The 19,876-nt window shown below is 37.8% G+C and overlaps 2 protein-coding genes and 2 long non-coding RNA genes across 4 annotated transcripts in view; all 4 read right to left on the bottom strand.

The window, feature by feature from the left end:
* The window catches only part of LOC134745405 (uncharacterized), a 190,424-nt gene that overhangs the window by 77,775 nt on the left and 92,773 nt on the right, over positions 1–19,876 (bottom strand). The gene's annotated exons all lie outside the window — the stretch shown is intronic.
* Positions 818–11,475, bottom strand: LOC134747948 (nose resistant to fluoxetine protein 6-like). Its single transcript, XM_063682629.1, has 12 exons — positions 11,460–11,475; positions 10,501–10,768; positions 7,003–7,191; positions 5,906–5,982; positions 5,006–5,235; positions 4,249–4,363; positions 3,652–3,866; positions 2,601–2,785; positions 2,265–2,385; positions 1,821–1,992; positions 1,337–1,479; positions 818–997 (listed from the first exon to the last, which is right to left on the bottom strand). The coding sequence occupies exons 1-12, from the start codon at positions 11,473–11,475 to the stop codon at positions 857–859; spliced, it is 1,872 nt and encodes a 623-aa protein (XP_063538699.1). The 3' UTR covers positions 818–856.
* LOC134747728 (uncharacterized) lies at positions 11,847–12,284 on the bottom strand. The gene is made up of 2 exons (XR_010128355.1): positions 12,129–12,284; positions 11,847–11,927 (listed from the first exon to the last, which is right to left on the bottom strand). It is a non-coding gene; the product is annotated as an uncharacterized LOC134747728 (long non-coding RNA).
* LOC134745047 (ATP-binding cassette subfamily G member 4) overlaps positions 15,330–19,876 on the bottom strand; it is a 48,860-nt gene continuing 44,313 nt past the window's right edge. The window contains exons 7-11 of the mRNA XM_063679023.1: positions 19,078–19,246; positions 17,680–17,780; positions 17,332–17,487; positions 16,809–17,014; positions 15,330–16,013 (exon numbers count right to left, since the gene is read on the bottom strand). Coding sequence (XP_063535093.1) covers positions 15,872–16,013; positions 16,809–17,014; positions 17,332–17,487; positions 17,680–17,780; positions 19,078–19,246 — 774 coding nt within the window. The 3' untranslated portion in view covers positions 15,330–15,871. The remainder of the gene's footprint in view (positions 16,014–16,808; positions 17,015–17,331; positions 17,488–17,679; positions 17,781–19,077; positions 19,247–19,876) is intronic.

Raw genomic sequence — 19,876 nt, 5'->3', positions numbered from 1 at the left:
AGTTATATCTATCTTTGGTATTTCTTAAGTAGGCATGGTCATTCAGGAAACATAGATAATATAGTATAAATGTTACTAGTGTTTGCAATATCCGTCCGATTTTCTTATTCGGATAATTCGAATAATAAAATTTGTACTATCCGAATATTCCAATATTGCGGATAATTTCGGATAATTATAAATGAAACAAAATATTTACTCCAAATAGGTACATAATTTAATAAGTAAAACTAGCGCTAAAATAAGCGTGGAGTTAATAACGGCTGAGATGCTATAATGCCATAATGCGAAGTTAACATCTTACTTAATTTTTTTTGGGTTTCACTTTGGGTCGTTGCGTCACCGTAGTAAGTAAGTAAGTAATCCGCGAAAAGATAATTCTTTTCGCGGATTAGCAAAGTAATATTTTTGTATAAATTAATATGGATTTCCGCAAAGCAACGTCTGATTCTATTCATTATTTGAATCCGGATTTTCTTGTTGTTTGGCTGGTTTTTTCGGAGGTGCAGGGGCGATTACTAGAAACAGATAAAACTTTTATTAATTAGGAAATTCACATTTAATTAAGCCTATATACTGATTATAATAATAGAATATCATCCGACTATACTACTTACTACTACTAAAACGAAACTAATACTACTACTTTACCTACTACTACTTTACCTACTACTACTTTACCTACTACTACTTTACCTACTACTACTTACTACTTGATACATGGATTAAAAATGAAAACGTACTTTTCCGTTTGCTTTATGTAGGTAAGGAAGCATTAAAAATAACTTTGAAAATAGATATTGTGAACATTAATCGCGTGTGCAAAGTTATCCCTTTGGGCCAGAGTTACCCGGATTTACGGTACCTTAAATTGATAGAGGTGATACATACCCGCCATTAGCCTCCGGATAAGCGTAGAGAAAGGCGCGTCCACAAGCACGCACATAACTACCGCCACGATTACCGCGTACGCCACGTCACTCGCGAGGTTTTTGAACTGCCATCATAAACAAATTATGTAGCAAAATGCATGAGTTACCTACTCTACGAAAATACCCACATGTATTATTGGTGTGCCTATACATTATAGCATTTGAAAAGTTTCCTCGGATTCTCCAGGATCATAATATCCAGATTTGATGACAACGCGACAAAAAACTAACTCACTCATTTTAAACAGACAAAAAATGTCCGAATCAATCCAGTCATCTTCGAATAATCGTGTAACTATATAGAAGTCAGTAAAAACTCTTACTAAAAATTGACATCTGATCAACCGAAACAATCATTTTATATAGGGATTCTTTTTTATTTTTATTTACATTAATCTACTTACAACGCCTTCGAAATGGAAGTACATGGGCATGATGTTGGCGCCAACCATGATAAACTGCATTGGGAGGTGGAAGATGTACATTGAGTATGAGATTCTGGCTACAAACTTCCAAAGGTTGATGGAGAGGAACCAGTTGATCGGACCTGTGTAAAAATATCCGTGTTTTAGATCATTTTCATACATGTTTGAAATTAAAGTATGATGGTTTTAATGTCTAAGGTACTAAGTAACGAAAACTAAGGTAAGCAATACAAATAGTAAGTTATAAAAAGTAAGGTAAGCAATATAAAACCCCAAAATGAGAGTCAAAGCGAAAGAATTTCTACAACACTCGATTGCTGTCAGAATGGAGCCTTTTGCGCTGTAAAAATGTACAACTGTGACTGTTTTTCTTCCCATATAGTCATTTAATCACCATACAAATAGGATAGATTGACAAAAATGTAATAAATGTTCGTAATGCTAACATAGTGGAAAAATATACCTGCGTATCCGTTGACGCATGCGACAATGAGCCAGCAGAGAGAGACAGCCCAAGCGGGCCGTACCAGTGCTGTATTGAAATTGGTGGCTAATTGGCTCCATTCGGGGTGCTCGTGATACATGCAGTACCCTGACAGTACTAAAGCCAATGTGTGTCCGAAGCACACCGACCACTGCAAAATGAGATTAGCTAGTATTTATGGAGTTAGGTACACCCAGTCGCGAAGTTGCATGGCTTTATGAATTCATTCATTTATGTGCCAGTGAAATTTTGAAGCTCGCTGTAGGTACATATTACAATTTAGGCAATATTTTGAACATGGCACTGATAATGAATACGAATACGGCTGAATAAATATAAATGACATTAGGAACACAACGTTAAGAGCATGCATTAATACTAGGTATATGGGATACATGCTGGTAAAAATATTCAAGAACTTACCCAAGGCATCACAATCTTCTTATTTCTTGAAACGTGCAGCACGTATCCGCACAGCATGCCGATTATGAATACCGGTGACCGTGCAAGGGTGTTACGATAGAAGTATACTGAGTAATGATCACTGTGAAGAATAACATATTTAGAAATTAAGGAAGGGCCTTTAAAAATAATTCAGTACTTTGAATTGTTTGAATTATTTCAATTTTAGTAAAAAATATTTTTACGAGACTTAAAAATGTCTTACAACATTTGTTTTCCACTTTAAGAATATTCGATAAAACTAATTTAAAGTTACAAGTGTAAAATCAAGTAAAAATACAAGCTGATGTTAATTACTCTAGTTGGTTTCCAGTAAAGTTCATCAGGAAGCTATAGACAGTGACGAAGGTGAGAGAGCACAGGATTGCGGCAGCGAGCCCGGCCCAGGCGGAGCGGCGGCTGCCCAGTACCCAGAACAACACCAGCGGCGAGAGGATGTGCAGCTGCACGTCCACTGACAGGTACCACGAATGGGCCACGCACTGGATAACAAAAAATTATTGATCTTCTTTCTTTGATACCCCATAAACAGAAAGGAAGAAGCGCTCACGCTAAGCTTCTCGATGCCTATTTAGCACCGCTCCGAACGATTCATCGGCTCATATGAGCCTTCATTTTCTTGTCGACATTTAGTTCCTTGGAACATTTTTGTATCAAAGTTACCATATTCTTTATATTTTGTAAATGTTTCCCTCGCTAAGGCCAACCGTAAACGTAAACCACTATGATACTACTAGTTATAGGTGTGTTATCATGACCAGCTGAGATTTTCACTCATGGATATTCTCTAATGGATTTCTGTGACGACGATGCTCTCATACAAGATTAGGGACTGCGATCTTGACCGATTGTCAGTTCACCTTAATAATAAGTAGTATCGTATAGACATAATCTCGTAGCCAGGATTATTCACTAGCAACTTGCTCTTCTATACGGCCTTGTGGACCGCGAAGTACCGTACTACAAGTATTTACCTGTGCCAGTCCTCGAGAATGGTCGTGCAACGCTCTATTGGGATCGATCTACCATCACGAGAAATTGGGAAAGGTACCACCGTGGCGAGGTGGCCTAAGAGGGTTTCATGGCGTTAGCCGCGATAGCTTAAGATGGAGCCAATGGAGGGCTTCGTCACTTTTTCTTTAATATATGACATCTATTACAGTTTATAATTTATATAATGTATAGTAGTGTGACTACTTAAAAAACACAAATCAAAATATTTAATAAAATAATTTGATTTGTTCCCAAACTTGTTCATGTTTATAAGTATTGTGTTTTTGTATTATACTTTTATAAAATCCTAACATAAGAAAAATGATAATAAAGAATAGTATCGAAAAGGACATACAATTCCACGAGGGTTGACTAAATTCTGTATGTGCAGTAGTGCCGACCACCAATGGTCGCGGCACTTCTGCGCCTCCCACGCGACGCGGTTCCAACGCACGCCGTCGGACACGTGGTGGAACACGGATGCTTGGAGTAACACCGCGGCTGCCAGCAGCGGGAACATGCGCAGGAGTCGGTGAAGGTAGAATAGGTGCAGGTTTTTTATAAGTTGCACTGAAATATATCAATATACAATAAGTCTACTGTTTTATTTCGTAAACACGGATAACTATAGACCTAACGGGTAAAAAAAAAATGTAAAATATTATTATTATCTTATTTAAAGGAACTATTAGTAGTATTTAGCTAGTACTAATATAGTTTTATGAATGGTTATTGGGCAATGATACCTCCTGCGGCTATAGTTTTCAACGTCAGGGCGTCTACTTGTGTTCTCAAACGGCCTGGTATTATCAGTTTAATTTTATTTAGTGCAAACTGTAGTGATTGGGTTTTTAAAGATAAATATGCTATTTGAAATCCGCAGAGAAAGGCTAAAAGTAAAAACGTGCCCTATATATTTTATATGTTATAAATGCATAACAAAGGCACTTACTAGGCTTCATTTTGTTAGCTGCTGTGTAAACAAGCAGAAGACCACTGAGCACAAAGAACGAGTCAACGCTCAAGTTTGCGGACAAAATGTAAACTGCTCTTATATTCGCTGACCACTGAAACAAAATTATTATATTTCTTTATGCGTTTTATGAACAAAAATTGTTAATAACGTACACCTTTGTTACTTGTTTGTTGGGTATGTATATTATGCACCCATCAGATTCCATATTATTTTGCTAATAAACCCTTAAAATAAAATGATACGACTTAGCAGCTAGGTACTTTGGTTTAAAAATTGATTACTCGTATCATAGAGTTACTTATACTAGAGCAGTACTGTCATAGTAAATTTTGTAACCCCAGTAAATTCACTGCCATCTGTCGACACACTTTAAAACTAAAAATGAAGATGTATAAAAATACGATAAAATGTATTTAAATATAGATAAATGATTTTTTTTATTTGCATTAATTATTTTTATGATTTTGACCCATGTTCATTCACTGATATGGGTTGAATTGTTAAATAACAAACGAAACCGTCAACGCCATCTATACGACAGTAGGCCAAAACTAGTAGCGCCCTCTGAACGAGAATCAAACTCTTGATTTTCGAGGCACGTTTTTTCCTTAGACTGTATCCATCTATTACTGAGTTATATCTATCTTTGCTCGTATGTAATACGTGGACACAGTTATCCCCCAGGACTTAAGTAACCCTGGCTTAGAAAAAAATACTGGTCCCATAAACTTACTTCAAGCAAATCAACATAGTTGCTTAAATACGAGTTGAGATGGGCAAGGAACGAGTGTCCTGTCATGACCCAAAGGATGGAGAGGGCTCGGATGCCGTCGAGGCAGTCAAGCGCGCCGGGCTTGCTGGCGAGCGTCAGCAGGCGGTCTGTGTTGCCATATACTGAGAAGCAGCTTCGTAACTCATCAGGTTTTGTGGTGACTAAAAACATGTTATTATTATTATTATTTTCTTTTTATAAACATTTATTTACATACAAGATATATACAGTGGTACTACGTAAATGAAATTAATAACTAGCTTAAATCTAAAATAGGCCCTTGAGGCATTGTACCAAGGATGCTGGCGGCATTTCCCCGCTGTATCGCAATGCTGATACGTTGTGCGAGAAAGCCGCCAGCTCTTCGGTCACCAGTTACGTCAACCAGACGCTTCGCGATTTCTGCAAACAACTTATGCGCGCTGGGACCCCATGGACCTAGAGTTTCAACTCCAAATGGAACGAAATGATACTCTCTACCGAGGCTCTTATATTTATTACGTTTTAAAATTTCGGCGCTTTCCGCCGCTCCGCCCGCTTTTACATTAGTCCGTTGGAGGTGGGACGGTGCCAGTGTGTCTACGCAGGTAGCATCCCACACCAACATCCGTCCCAAGCTCCAAGGAACCAAGGACATCCCATCGGGCCTCTTGCCATCATCTCTGATAATGCCAGTCGGCTCTAGAAGAGCAGGTACATTGCCCCCCCCCACCCCTACAATTATTGTCTATTAGACTAATAAATCTTTCAAACATAACTGCTATCGATTAATTTCCATAAAATTTTATTTTCGAGTAGTCAATGTTACCCTCTTGGGCTAAAGTATCCCGTATTTACAGTGCTAATAGGCATATTAGTTACCTTTCTTTATAAATATGTGGTTTAGCTCATATGCCGTGCTTGCCAAAGTCAAACATCCGATGATAGAAAATATCACACTGAAAAATAATAAATTTATAAGTGTTAAATGTTCAAACTCGGACTGAAATTATATGTACATAGATTCACAGAGCTTTCCGTTTGAATTTTTGAGCAATACTGTAAAATGGGGTGACTAGGAACAAATCTGACATTCAAACCTCGATAAAATTTTATTTTTACATATGCAAACTGAATGGTGTATATTATAAGTGTGCCAGACGTTTGTATTTTAGTTTTTTATTTTATAAACTGGAAATCCCACCTCACCCCTTAGTCCCTCGTAATTGGGGTGATATGGGTTTTCATATAAAGGTGATTTTGGAAGATTGTTGGATCGATTTTTTTATTATAAGTATTACTATAGCTCTATTTTAAATTGGAATACATTATTTTTGTAGCAGTAGCCTTAAAATCCCATCTCACCCCCCTTTCATACCTTCTCTCCCCAGTCATAACCCAACTCTCCCCGCGAACCCTACTCACCCCATTTTACGGTAACAAGTATCTTTTTGACTTAGCCGTTGACCGAGATTAGTAACTTTTAAGGTTTGGTTCTTGGTTCACCAAACATAACAGCCGTGACAGTTATTTTAATTTGAAACATATTGCGAGAACGAAAAACAATTTAATGGGATTTTTCATGGCCGTCATGTTTGGTGCAGTTGTGCAATAAATATTTAAATCAATAATAATCCATACTAATATTATAAATGCGAAAGTCTGTCTGTCTGTGTGTTCCCTCTTCACGCTTATACCGCTGAATAGATTTAGATGAAATTTGGCATAGAGATAGGTTGAGTTCCTGAGAAGGATATAGGATAGTTTTTATCCTGAAAATCATCCCTTAAGAAAGTAAAAAGCGGGGTGGAATTGAGATAATTAATGAAGTGCCTGCTAATTTGTGTGCATAATATGCTCAAATTGAATTATTGCTATGAGATTTTTATCAGGCGCTATACTTACTTTAGCTGCTGTTACTAAGTCCACGCAGACGAAGTCGTGGGCAAAAGCTAGTAATTGATAATAATGAAGCTTACAGAGCAGTAATATCAGCTCCGGAGTAAGGCTTGTCATCTGGCAAACGGCAGAACTGTTCAGTGTAGTTGAACTGCACATTGAAGTTGGTGTCCAACGCTTGTAACACATCGGCCACTTTACAGGGCCGCGGTACGCAGAGGGCGAGCGTTAACGATGGAGCCCCATTGATTATATCAACGACAGATGTTCTGAAAAAATCTAACTAATAAATTCTTTGTAACATCGTTACCAATGTGGTCAAATAAACTGCCGTAGAATGGTCCTGCTTTGCTCCAATGTTTGCTTCAAATAGCAAATACGATCTGGCTGCAGAAGATCTTAGAGCCTCATTTACCCCCTTGTGGTCTCCTGTGATCGCATTGTCGGAATTGAATATGAATCCTTTATAAAGAAAACATCTCTAAAGATGTGTGAAAAATGGTCCGAACCATACTCACAAATCATAAGCTGGATCAAAGTCAAAATACAAATATCAATCATCAGAGCGGTCTCCATAAGAATGAGAGGAACGAGAAGGAGAATAGAAAGATTTGGTTGCGAAGACGGTTGTGGAATACCTATCATAGAACACTAGATTCCCCTTCTTTTTATTATGATATTATTTTATATATTTTGTATTATTTAACGTAATAAAGTTTATTTCCTTCCTAGTAAATTATGAATATTTTTTTTAATCTAGTCATTGATATTAAGAAGAAGAACTAACGTAACGTATTTTTATCGGTAAATCCACGTTATGAAATATTTTATTACTAATAAATAAAATAAAATAAAAAGTCATTTATTGTCGCAGTAAAAAGAAACAGCAAACAATACAGTTTATGTATCTTAAGCAATTAATAAGAAGTAAAAATACGATTTTTTTTGGGGTATATATGGGGCATTTTCTATAAAAAGGGACCTTATTGTCGATGGCGCTTACGCCGTACAGCGTCGCGCGGCATTGTATTTATATCGGAGCATCGTTTATAATAGCGTAAGCGCCATCGACAATAAGGTCCCTTTTTATAGGAAATACCACATATAGTTTACATAGGGGTGCAAAGTTACCCCATCTCGCGCCACATTAATAGACGCAAGCCAGAAAAGAGAAACTAGATTATGACCAACGTAGCAATTCAATATAATACAGGGTGTAACAAAAATTGCGGGGATCGGCTTAAGACCAAATTCGGCATCGTGTTCTGATTAGAAAAAAGTAGAAGAAAACATTTTTGGACGCGAATTTTTTTTTCTATTGGCAAGTCGACAAGTCAGCCAACGACTCCCTCCATACACATGCCCAAAATTTTCGTCAAATTGTTTTTGTTCTATTTCCTAATCGTAACACGATACCGAATATGCCCTTACACGGATCCCCGCTATTTTTGTTACACCTTGTATATATTTTCATAGCCACTGCCGATGAGTTAGTTGCTGAGTGTTGTTGAGTTAGTTGCACATGTTTTTGTTACACCTTGTATATATTTTCATAGCCACTGCCGATGAGTTAGTTGCTGAGTGTTGTTGAGTTAGTTGCACATGTTTTTGTTACACCTTGTATATATTTTCATAGCCACTGCCGATGAGTTAGTTGCTGAGTGTTGTTGAGTTAGTTGCACATGTTTTTGTTACACCTTGTATATATTTTCATAGCCACTGCCGATGAGTTAGTTGCTGAGTGTTGTTGAGTTAGTTGCACATGTTTTTGTTACACCTTGTATATATTTTCATAGCCACTGCCGATGAGTTAGTTGCTGAGTGTTGTTGAGTTAGTTGCACATGTTTTTGTTACACCTTGTATATATTTTCATAGCCACTGCCGATGAGTTAGTTGCTGAGTGTTGTTGAGTTAGTTGCACATGTTTTTGTTACACCTTGTATATATTTTCATAGCCACTGCCGATGAGTTAGTTGCTGAGTGTTGTTGAGTTAGTTGCACATGTTTTTGTTACACCTTGTATATATTTTCATAGCCACTGCCGATGAGTTAGTTGCTGAGTGTTGTTGAGTTAGTTGCACATGTTTTTGTTACACCTTGTATATATTTTCATAGCCACTGCCGATGAGTTAGTTGCTGAGTGTTGTTGAGTTAGTTGCACATGTTTTTGTTACACCTTGTATATATTTTCATAGCCACTGCCGATGAGTTAGTTGCTGAGTGTTGTTGAGTTAGTTGCACATGTTTTTGTTACACCTTGTATATATTTTCATAGCCACTGCCGATGAGTTAGTTGCTGAGTGTTGTTGAGTTAGTTGCACATGTTTTTGTTACACCTTGTATATATTTTCATAGCCACTGCCGATGAGTTAGTTGCTGAGTGTTGTTGAGTTAGTTGCACATGTTTTTGTTACACCTTGTATATATTTTCATAGCCACTGCCGATGAGTTAGTTGCTGAGTGTTGTTGAGTTAGTTGCACATGTTTTTGTTACACCTTGTATATATTTTCATAGCCACTGCCGATGAGTTAGTTGCTGAGTGTTGTTGAGTTAGTTGCACATGTTTTTGTTACACCTTGTATATATTTTCATAGCCACTGCCGATGAGTTGCCATTTGAATAGGTATGTTGAAAGTTAAATTATTTTAAAGAGTTGGAGCATAATTACCCACAGGAGAGTTAAGTAGGACCATTTTACGGTGCTGGTGTTTTATTACGGGGCAATGTTGCCCCTAGATTGGGCTAAAGTTAGGCGGGTTTACGTAAGGCTATTTTGGGGACATAGCCGTGGTGGAGTATCAAGAGCGGTAGAGTAATCTCTAGAGATGCCACGAATATTCGGCAACTATTCGGTATTTGGCCGAATGTTGCTTACTATTCGGCCGAATACCGAAAATCTCTTACACCTAGAGGTACCTAAAAAGATAAATTACATAATAAAAATAACCGCAAACCACTAAATTTCATGTTTAAAAATAATAAAACTTTATTCAATAAATGTCAATATAAAAAAAAAAAACAATTCCATAACAACTTAAGGCTAAACTTAAGCCTAGTCAAAGAGCCCACCCCGAGTTGTCCCTGGAGCAAAGGTGCCCATCACACTAGCCGCGTTACCACGTTGAATTGCGATGGACAACCTTTGCACCAGGTACGTACCCGCGCGGGCGTCAGACCCCCTCTCCATGTTTCTCATGTTTAAAATGTTTTCTTGGAAACTTGTTAAATACGAATACTGATTTTGAGCATTTGTTGGTTACTTTATTTTTATCATGGGTTCGATTTTATGGACTGATTACATTCACTAGTTCTGAGCAACAAAAATTAAATTTTAGCAAACGTTGTGCTTTGTAGGCGAACAGTTTTCAAATGTAACTCAAAATGTACAAATGTTATGCCGCATATTCGGTCGCCGTGTCTGGCAGGCTCAATGTCTGACTGTGTAGATATAAACCGACATTAAATCGTCTGCTCTTGTCTTGTCTTATTCGGCAGTTCGCCCCGAAACTTCGGCCAGAAGTCAGATTTGTGTCTCAATCCGCCAACGTCACACTAATTTTAATATCAATTACTTACCTAGAAATGTCTTCATCACTTAAAGCAAGTTCTTCTTGCACCGCTTCATACGTCCTCAAATTCTCCTCACTCCATACATTTTCAATCTCAGCCCAAGTGACGTTGCCCCCAGCCAGGATAGGTATTTGCAGGCTATGTGTCTGAATGAGGCAGTATTTGCCTCGGATGCCTTCAGGCTGGTTTATAGCGAGGCATTGGTGGTAGTTGCCCAGACTGAAGACGTTGCCTCTGAGCATGTTTTGTGGAAATCTGAAGCTTGCGTCGTAGACTGGGAAATAATAAATTAAATATATAGCTGGTCAAGCAAATATTGTCAGTAGCAAAAGGCGGCTTTTAGATTACTATTTTTTGACACAGTATTTAAATTATATATTTAATTTATTGTTAGTCGCCAAAAAAAATAGTTTAAAAAACTTGTCAGACTACGTTTTCTTGGAAATTTTTAAATACCAGCCTGTTTTCACTTGCTAATGTTGACGCCATCGCCACTATAATCTAAGCTATCGAAATCGTACCCTTCCTTTTGTATTAATTTGCTTAATAAGTCAGGTAAAAATAGTTCTTCTTCATTCAAAAAAAGTTTTTCATCAAAATCACTTGAAAAAAATTCATTCTAAAAATGTCAACCGGTAAAACCCTATATTGGACTGGAAAGCGCGAGCCATTGTGTCTGAGCGGGTGCCGACCGCTCGCACGAAAGGAACAATGGTTTTTGTTTAACAGATTAGGGTCTAAGGCGTAAAAATAATTTGAGAAGATACCTACTATACTTAACTATGAATGTGTGAGTTTGGCGACACTGGTTTTCAATTTTCATACTAAAAAGCTGTCATTCATATTCACTAGTTTATTAATTCGTGATCAAAAGTATGGTCTTAAAGCTTGAAGTTGTTCGGTAGTTGCTTTGAGTAAAGTGATAGCTGGACTTTCAAATAGTCACGATGGAAATACATACTTACATTCAAACGTATCCATTTCACGTAAGTGTCGTTGACACAGCTCTGGATCCAAAACCTTTTCGTATAACTCATAGTCGTATGCAAATCTCTGAACAAAATTCTCGATTTTACTCTCCACTGTGACGCTTACAAAAAACACGAATAAAAATATTTGAAAAATCATATTTTCCTTTCACTATATCCCCTTCTTGGTGATTTAAGTGACTGCATGGCAGTTTATCTTTCGCTTAATATAAATAAACGGATTAATCGCCTGAATTTTAGTGCAGCGGATTAAGTGATTGAATGATAAATTGATAATGCAGCGAATTCGTAAATAATAATTTATCTATAGAATGCTAGCATAATAAAGCATGCATTTTCACTTATGGCTATACAAACCTATCGCTGCACGGCACTTCTTGCCGCATAAGTCGCATGTATGGGTTTGTTGAGCCTCTGGATATGAGACCCTACCAGCAGGGCCGGCTTAAACTATGCTGGGGCCGTTAGGCACTCAAGAAGGCCCTTTTGGAAAGTATAGAGAGCGAAAAACTAACACCCGACCCGAGGAGACTTGGTTGGTCACTGTTACTGTCTGTCCTTCGGGGCCTCCTGAGGAAGGGGGCCCTGGGCACGGGGCCCGTGTGCCCTTATGGTAAAAACGGTACTGGCTACCAGCCTGGTGACGCCTGTACCTTTTATGTATCAAGTTTTCCAGCCACACTTCGTCGTGCTTCTTCACTCCCACGCATAGGTATCTACGCCACTCGGGTCTCAATGCAGCACGTTCCTCCCAGCCGCCGGTACCGATGCTAAAGCATTCCATGTCGCGCTTGCAGGAGCCCCTAATAACATCGGCATATAAGCATATAGACATATCGGCTAATAAGGTCTATTTGCATGTGCTATCTGACCCATTAATTTTCTTTTTGTCTGAATAAAAGACAATTATTGGTTTATAATGTTTATTGATAATTATAAAAGTTACAGGGAAACGTATTTTTTTTTGTACAAAAGTTATAAAAAATGTCAAGTTTCCTTATTATAAATATTTTAACCTATACAATAATAAATAATATAATTGAGCAGCTAATTATCTATCATTTCAAACAAAACATAGAAAATAAGCACAGATGTGTGCGTACATTACTCCTACAGGCGATGTAGGTACAATTAAATTATGTAAAACATAAATTTCTAAAACTACCTACCTAAAAATACTAAACACCTAGGGTATTTAAGAGTCACATGAACCTAGCTGACGCCATACAACCGAAGTTATCCTCTCATTTTAAAACGACATACGGAAATGACATGAAAATTGTAATGGACATTCAAGTAACATTCTATCTATGTCTGATACTAGTTTATACAAAGAAAATAAAGCGTTAGGATGATGTATTGTTGCGATAGAGAGGGAATGCGATCGAGTTCACGCAGACGCTAACGTAAATGTCAACCGTCAACTCGTGGTAGCCGTGAAGTTATTAACTGGAACAGATGTCGTACACTAAAAAAAAATCCACCGGTGGCGGAGGCCTGGATTGAACCAGCGTATTCAGCTTCCGCGGCTAACATCCTGACTAGGTGCCTCTGAGTTATTATTACTTTAGAGACGACATACCAAACAATGAAATTGTCGCAATCATAACCTGTACCACGCGACCAAAACGTCGTAAGCGCCGTAAAATTCATGGCGCTTACGCGTTTAGGCCGCGAGATTCACGCTCCGCTTCTATGGTTTGATGCCAACACGGCAGCAACTCATGGCGCAAAATACTGGTTCTCTGTGCCGGTTCTATACGTTAGTAATTATATGTAGTTTAATGCTAGGTACTAGAAAAAAAACTTTTTTTTTATATAAAATATACATTGTAACAACCACTTTGGGAACAAATCCGACCTTCTCCACTTCTTCAATCAATCAATTTCATTTATTTGCAAGAATACTTAATTTTAGTTACAGGATGTTATCCATACTAATATTATAAATGCGAAAGTCTGTCTGTCTGTGTGTTCCCTCTTCACGCTTAAACCGCTGAACCGATTTAGATGAAATTTGGCATAGAGATAGGTCGAGTCCCTGAGAGGGACATAGGATAGTTTTTATCCTGAAAATCATCCCCTAAGAAAGTAAAAAGCGGGGTGGAATTGAGATAATTAACGAAGTGCCTGCTAATTTGTGTGCATAATATGCTCAAATTTAGATTGCTATGAGATTTTCTCCAGGCGCTATTCTTACTCTAGCTGCGGTTACTAAGTCCACGCAGACGAAGTCGCGGGCAAAAGCTAGTTGTAGAATATTGAACAGTATTCTATCACTTTTTTTTTTATTCTTCGTCACATTTTCTTTAATATATGACATCTATTTCAGTTTATAATAAAATATGTAATTTGATTTGTTCCCTAGATATGTTACTTAAATATTCATGCTAAGTTTCATGTTGTTTCAGCTTGTCCTATTAAAATGAGAGCGTAACTAAAAACGGTTTTATGGCAGGATTCTTAAGACTCTTAATGTCTAAACAAAACTACATTTTTTTTAGTTTGTATATTTAAAGGCGCTCCATAATGATTACTACTTATTTAACATGTTTCGTCTTGTATAAGGTGACTGCTATAGTTATTGGCCACTACATAGTACTTGGCCACTATACACTAATTGGCCACTACACACTAATTGGCCACTACATAGTAATTGGCCACTACACAGTAATTGGCCACTATATAGTAATTGACCTTTCCTAACAAATGAGAAAAAAAAACAAGCCAATTGAAGCCTTATTGTTAAGTGGTCAATTACTATGTAATGGCCAATAACTATAGCAGTCTAAGCCCTCGGTACATTTAAGTAAAACTAATAATATACCTAAGTGTATATTATTTTAACTTAAAAAAAAACATGTGACCTGAGCTTCAACTCTTTTAAATAATATACAATTAATAGTAAAAGAGGTATACTTTACCACTTAATCTTTGGAAGTACCTATAATTTAGGCAAGTTCTTTCTTAGCGACCCATGTAGGTACCTAAACACTAATCCATGCGTGTCTACTATGTAAAAAAAGATACTAAATGCTTAGTCGTTTTTTGTCAAAGTCGGTAAATGTCAACGTATCGAGGCTGTTAACTGTCAAGGAATGTAAAATGACATGGCATAAAGTAGAGCTTCTATGGCTTCAAGACACCTATTGTCTTTTTACAACCAATCAAGGTCTGTCCAGACGAGGACAATTTTTCGCCAATCTGATTAAATTGTCCGATCTAATCAGGCCGTGCGGACTCCAACGCCAATTTGGCTTGCCGAATTCGACCGCCGATTATGGCCGATATTGCCGATAAAATGGGATACGGAGCAAAATACGGACGCAATAATACCAATTTGTGACGCTAGTATTCGCGTTTGGATGCATTTTTTTTATTTAGAGCGCTCAAATATCACCATAAATTTAAAACTCGTGAAAGTGGCCAAATTGGCGTTTGAGTCCGCACGGCCTGAATTGAACGGACAATTTAATCAGATTGGCGAAAAATTGTCCTCGTCTGGACAGGCCTTCAATCTTTGTAGCAGACATTTCATATATTTAACACAAAACTACGAAGCAGAACCAAAGAGGAACATCATGGAATAATATCACAGATTCAAAATCTAACCATCAAATTTTCCATTGGAATAAACCTTAAAATCAAAACTGTTTTTTTTATTATTATTATGGAATGTTTTTTACCAAGAAGCTTCAGCTTCATTTATTACGATTATTTGTGTTATTTTTTTTATACTACGTCGGTGGCAAACAAGCATACGGCCCGCCTGATGTTAAGCAGTCTCCGTAGCCTATGTACGCCTGCAACTCCAGAGAATCACACAAAATTAAGTTATTGGTTCGGAAATTACAAAGATGCACTTATTATTTTCTAATAACACTTAAATTTATTTTTCTAACGCAGTGTACTACTCAGGCGAGCAGCACGCGAACGCGAAGCGAATCAATCCTTTGATACCTATAGAAGTGTCCTACGTGGGGGATCTCGTTGCGAACGCGAACGCCGTGGGCCCGCCGCGCCGCGCCGCGTGCTTCGCTTCGCGTTCGCGAGTTGTTCGCTTACGTAAGACGCAGCGTAACACAGCTACTTGCTACCAGTTCTTTCGGGCTTTTTTATTTGACTAAATATTAAATAATTGTCACTTGTCACTCAATTTAGAGTTATACTGGTACATCTGTAGTGCATAATAGTTTTCCATCGTACTTTCTCGGAAACGTTGCTATTTGACTTCAGTCAATCTCAGTACTTTTTATACCGAGACTAACTGAAATAGTAAGACACGTTCGTACGTTTCCGTGAAAAAACGATGGAAAATAATTATGCACTAAATCTGTATCTACACTACTACCCAACCAATTTACACAAATATTCCGTTTATACATATTTTATCGCACTGCGTTTAATTTCCATTTGAGTAATAAGAAGGCCAGTATTCTTAGGACGACAACATTGACGGTCAGAGCTAGGATGTCCCACCAAAACATGTCCGACCGCATCGCAATCTCGTTCAAAAACTTGCTAGGATACCTGAAAAAAAAAATAAGCATGGTTTGACAAAATTAACATGGAGACAAAAATATGGACAAGTAGCTTCTGCCCGCGACTTTGTCAGTGGGATGGGATGACGATGATTGATAAAACTATCCTGTTTGAGGCCCCTTCCTCGGGCCTCAAACTATCTCCATACCAAATTTCATTTTAATCGCATCAGTGCGTTTTCTAAAATAAATATTGAAAACCTGATTCTCACAGATTCTGGTGTTTTCTTATATACAACTCAGAATCACTAGCATATTCAATCCCGATGATAAAAAATGTCCCAAATTTTTTTATGAAATTGTACATGCCACTACTTCACGCACATACAAGTGATAAAAAATTTCACACTAAAGCGTGACGCAATGGAATGGACATTTTGGGACATCTTATTTTAATGGCAGGATGGAGAATGCTGTCGGTTACTTTTGCGTTTATAATATTAGTCACTTCGTCCAATACTCAAGTTCAGTCAAGAACTCTAACTTACTCAAGTAGGTACTCAATCATCACAGAATGATAACAGGCTGAACCTTATCAGCATTGACTTACTATTCGAACACAATTTCCGCGACTTGACATTCTGTAATATTTACAAAATTCAAATTTAATGTTGCAAGTGAGAACTGTTCTATCCCTGCCGTAGATTGTGTTGGCCATTCCTTCAAGCCCATAGCACAGGCATTTACCGCTGTGCGATTGTCATATTTGCAACACGATCCTCAGCACTGTTAGAATAGCTAGTCACGTTAAAGATTATATCTAGAACCTTCAGTATCTACTCACTTGTAATGGCAATATAATTCATCCTCGCAGGCGAGTACGGGCCTATTCATCCCGTAGATAGCGTTGATCAGTCCTTCGAGCCCATAGCGCAAGTAGGACACGTAAGATCCCCAGTACAGGTAGGAGGGCAGGTCTCGCAGCGTCACACCGAAACCGGCAAACATCATCATTGGGACAGAGAGAGACGGGCCCAGGAACGTGCCGTTCTGTAAAGCAAGTTGAAGTTATGCAAATGTAGTATTTGGCAATCTGGACGGTGAAGATTTACCTAATCCAGATACACGTAGAAAGGTTTAGAAATGGGGATAAGCAGGGGGAATATCAAAAACATACGACACGCTGATCGTAGAGCCGATAGCTGCTGGGGCAGAAAATTTCTTTAATAGTGACTGGAGAACGCAGCCAGATAAGGCAAGAAAGATCGCGGGAAACCATTTGGATTGGATTGGTGGCAGCGTACGACCAGTTACTTGTCAAGATCCTTGGAAAAGGCATACATCATAAGGCACATAATGATACTCACCACCACGTTGAAGACTGCTCCGATCATGAGCCCGAAGCTCTGCGCCACCAGCACGGTGTACATGGAGATGGCGAAAAACATGGCGAACCGGGTTAGCTCTAGTGGCTGCGATGACATGATGTAGACTATCACGCTGAACACGAAGCATGATACCACCTGGAAAGTAACAGTTTCGTTTTAAGAAAATAATTAAAAAAATATGCTTTTATTTAAGTCCATAGTAACACACACACATTAAAAAAATGACAATTAGGTACAAATAAGTAGACTATACTTAACATCAGGCGGGCCGTACGCTTATTTGCCACCGACGTAGTATAGAAAAAACTATGAAGGGTAGGTACTTACAGATACGGGCAAGTCGACGAGAGTTATGGAAATGTAGTAGGATCCCAAGGAGTACCATCTGTTGAAATGCTCCTTGGACAAGATCGACATTTCTGACGGGACTGAAAAAGAATGTATAAAACATAAGTAAGAAAAAGTAGTAACAAACGTTTTCAAAATTTTTGAACCAGAATAACTTATTTAGAAGGCAGAAAATAAAGCTTTGCTCAACAGTAGACCAGCAAAAGGTACAGTAACCAGTAACATAAATGTCCCCAGCCCCATTCATGTCAGTAGTCAGTGGCAGAGCCAGAGCTTGTTATACTTTCTAGCGGTGACATGATATCGTGCGTGAATTCAAACTCGCATCAAAAAATGTACGAGAAATGTACGAAATTGTACGCTAATTAAAAAAGAACCCCCTTAATGAGCTTTATTCACATATATCATATTAATTACTGCCTGCGACTTCGTCTGCGTAGGAAGACGATGATGATTGAAAAACTATCATATCCCTTACCAGGCATCAAATTATCTTAAATTTCATCTTTCTAAATCGGTTCAGCGGTTACTTTCGCATTTATAATATTAGTGGGGATAAAAGAAATGCATGGTGTCGAACAAGGTATAGTACTCAGGATGAGAATAATAGAATGAAGAGTATGGATAGGTAATTAAAAATAGCGCTGACTATTACGGACCGATATACATAGGTAATTTTACTTTTTATGACCATCTATTGCCAGAAATAAGTATGATATATATTGATTCGTCTATAAAAATTGTATTCCCAAATTGTACCTGAACCAAATAGTAGGAATTTGTTGACCAAATTTTACTGTTAGAAGTATTAGAACCAATTGAATAATTTTTCAGAAAATACTTTAATTTGTTTTTATTTTAATTAGAAACACTACTACTTATATAAATTATAAATTAAAATAAATGTCATATACTAAGAAAAAGTGACCAAGGCCTCCAGTACCCCAGGCTGGAATCGAACCAGCGTCCTCTGCTATATGCTATCAGGCATCTGCCGCGATAGCAGAGGACGCTGGTTCGATTCCAGCCTGGGGTACCAGCCTGGAGGCCTTGGTCACTTTTTTTAGTATATGACATTTATTTCAGTTTTAATATTAATCAAGGACCACTGAGTTACTGTGATAAGGAATATATGTTACAGACTTTCAGTAGTTATTTATTGGACAAAGCTATAGTAATCGCTAGCCTAATTGAGCCTCTTTCTCCATCACAAAACAGAAAATTAAAGTAATGGTCAAGAATGCTGATACATGCTGATACATAATGCATTTTAAGGAAAAGTGTCAAAAACTTATGTACAACAAAAAGTAGAATGGCACACCTGCACTACCAATAACAGGGCTCGCAGTCTTTCTGAGCTAGCTTTGAAAAACTCACATGTAAGAATAGTAAGCATCATCGGCGACATCATATGGTGCATCAGTATGGCGAACAACAGGTTATAGTTCTCCAGCACCCTGGAACCCTCGTTGCCCGCGTTGATGAAGAGGGTCCCCAACATGATGCCCACCAGGATGTTCACCAGGACACGGATGTGGGTCATGGTCTGTCAAATTTAATAGATGTTATTTAATAAATTCCCGTTGCTCCAAACATTTTGGGAGGCGTGGGCGGAGCCGAAGCCATACCTTTGGATAATTAATGTAATGTAAGGTGAACACCGAAAGGACGCTGCTCTTGCCTGTGTTGTGTCAGGGGTCCATGCAGAGGCAGCATCCGTCAGTGTAAGGACTATTGCCAGTCAGTCAGACAAATTTACGACCAAGTCTCTATTGTTTCCCATATAGTTTTAAGTCATAATGTATTGTTTGTCCACATTTTCGTTAGTCATAATTTGGTTTTTCTCAGAAACGCGTAACTTTACAGGATTGCCATAAAACAAATCTAACCTAACCTAACCTATTTATAGGATAACCTGAGGAAAATCCTGAAAAGTTAACGGTTTCAGAATTATGACTAATGATAATATGACAATCATTACATTATGACTTTCAAATATTATTCTTTTAATAATAAGACAAAAAAAATAAGTCTTCAAATCTTATACGTGCTATATTAAAACAAATGTCTTCAGTATTCTGCCGGGCTATGATGCTCGACTGTATAAATGATATAGCTGTATAAATGATGATAAAACTGACATTTTATCCAGTTTTGACGTCTTATCCACTTTTGA

This window comes from Cydia strobilella, chromosome 1 (assembly GCF_947568885.1).
Source record: "Cydia strobilella chromosome 1, ilCydStro3.1, whole genome shotgun sequence".
NCBI lineage: Eukaryota > Metazoa > Arthropoda > Insecta > Lepidoptera > Tortricidae > Cydia > Cydia strobilella.
The sequence above is the reverse complement of the archived record's forward strand: the minus strand, read 5'-3'. Positions and strand labels throughout refer to the sequence as shown.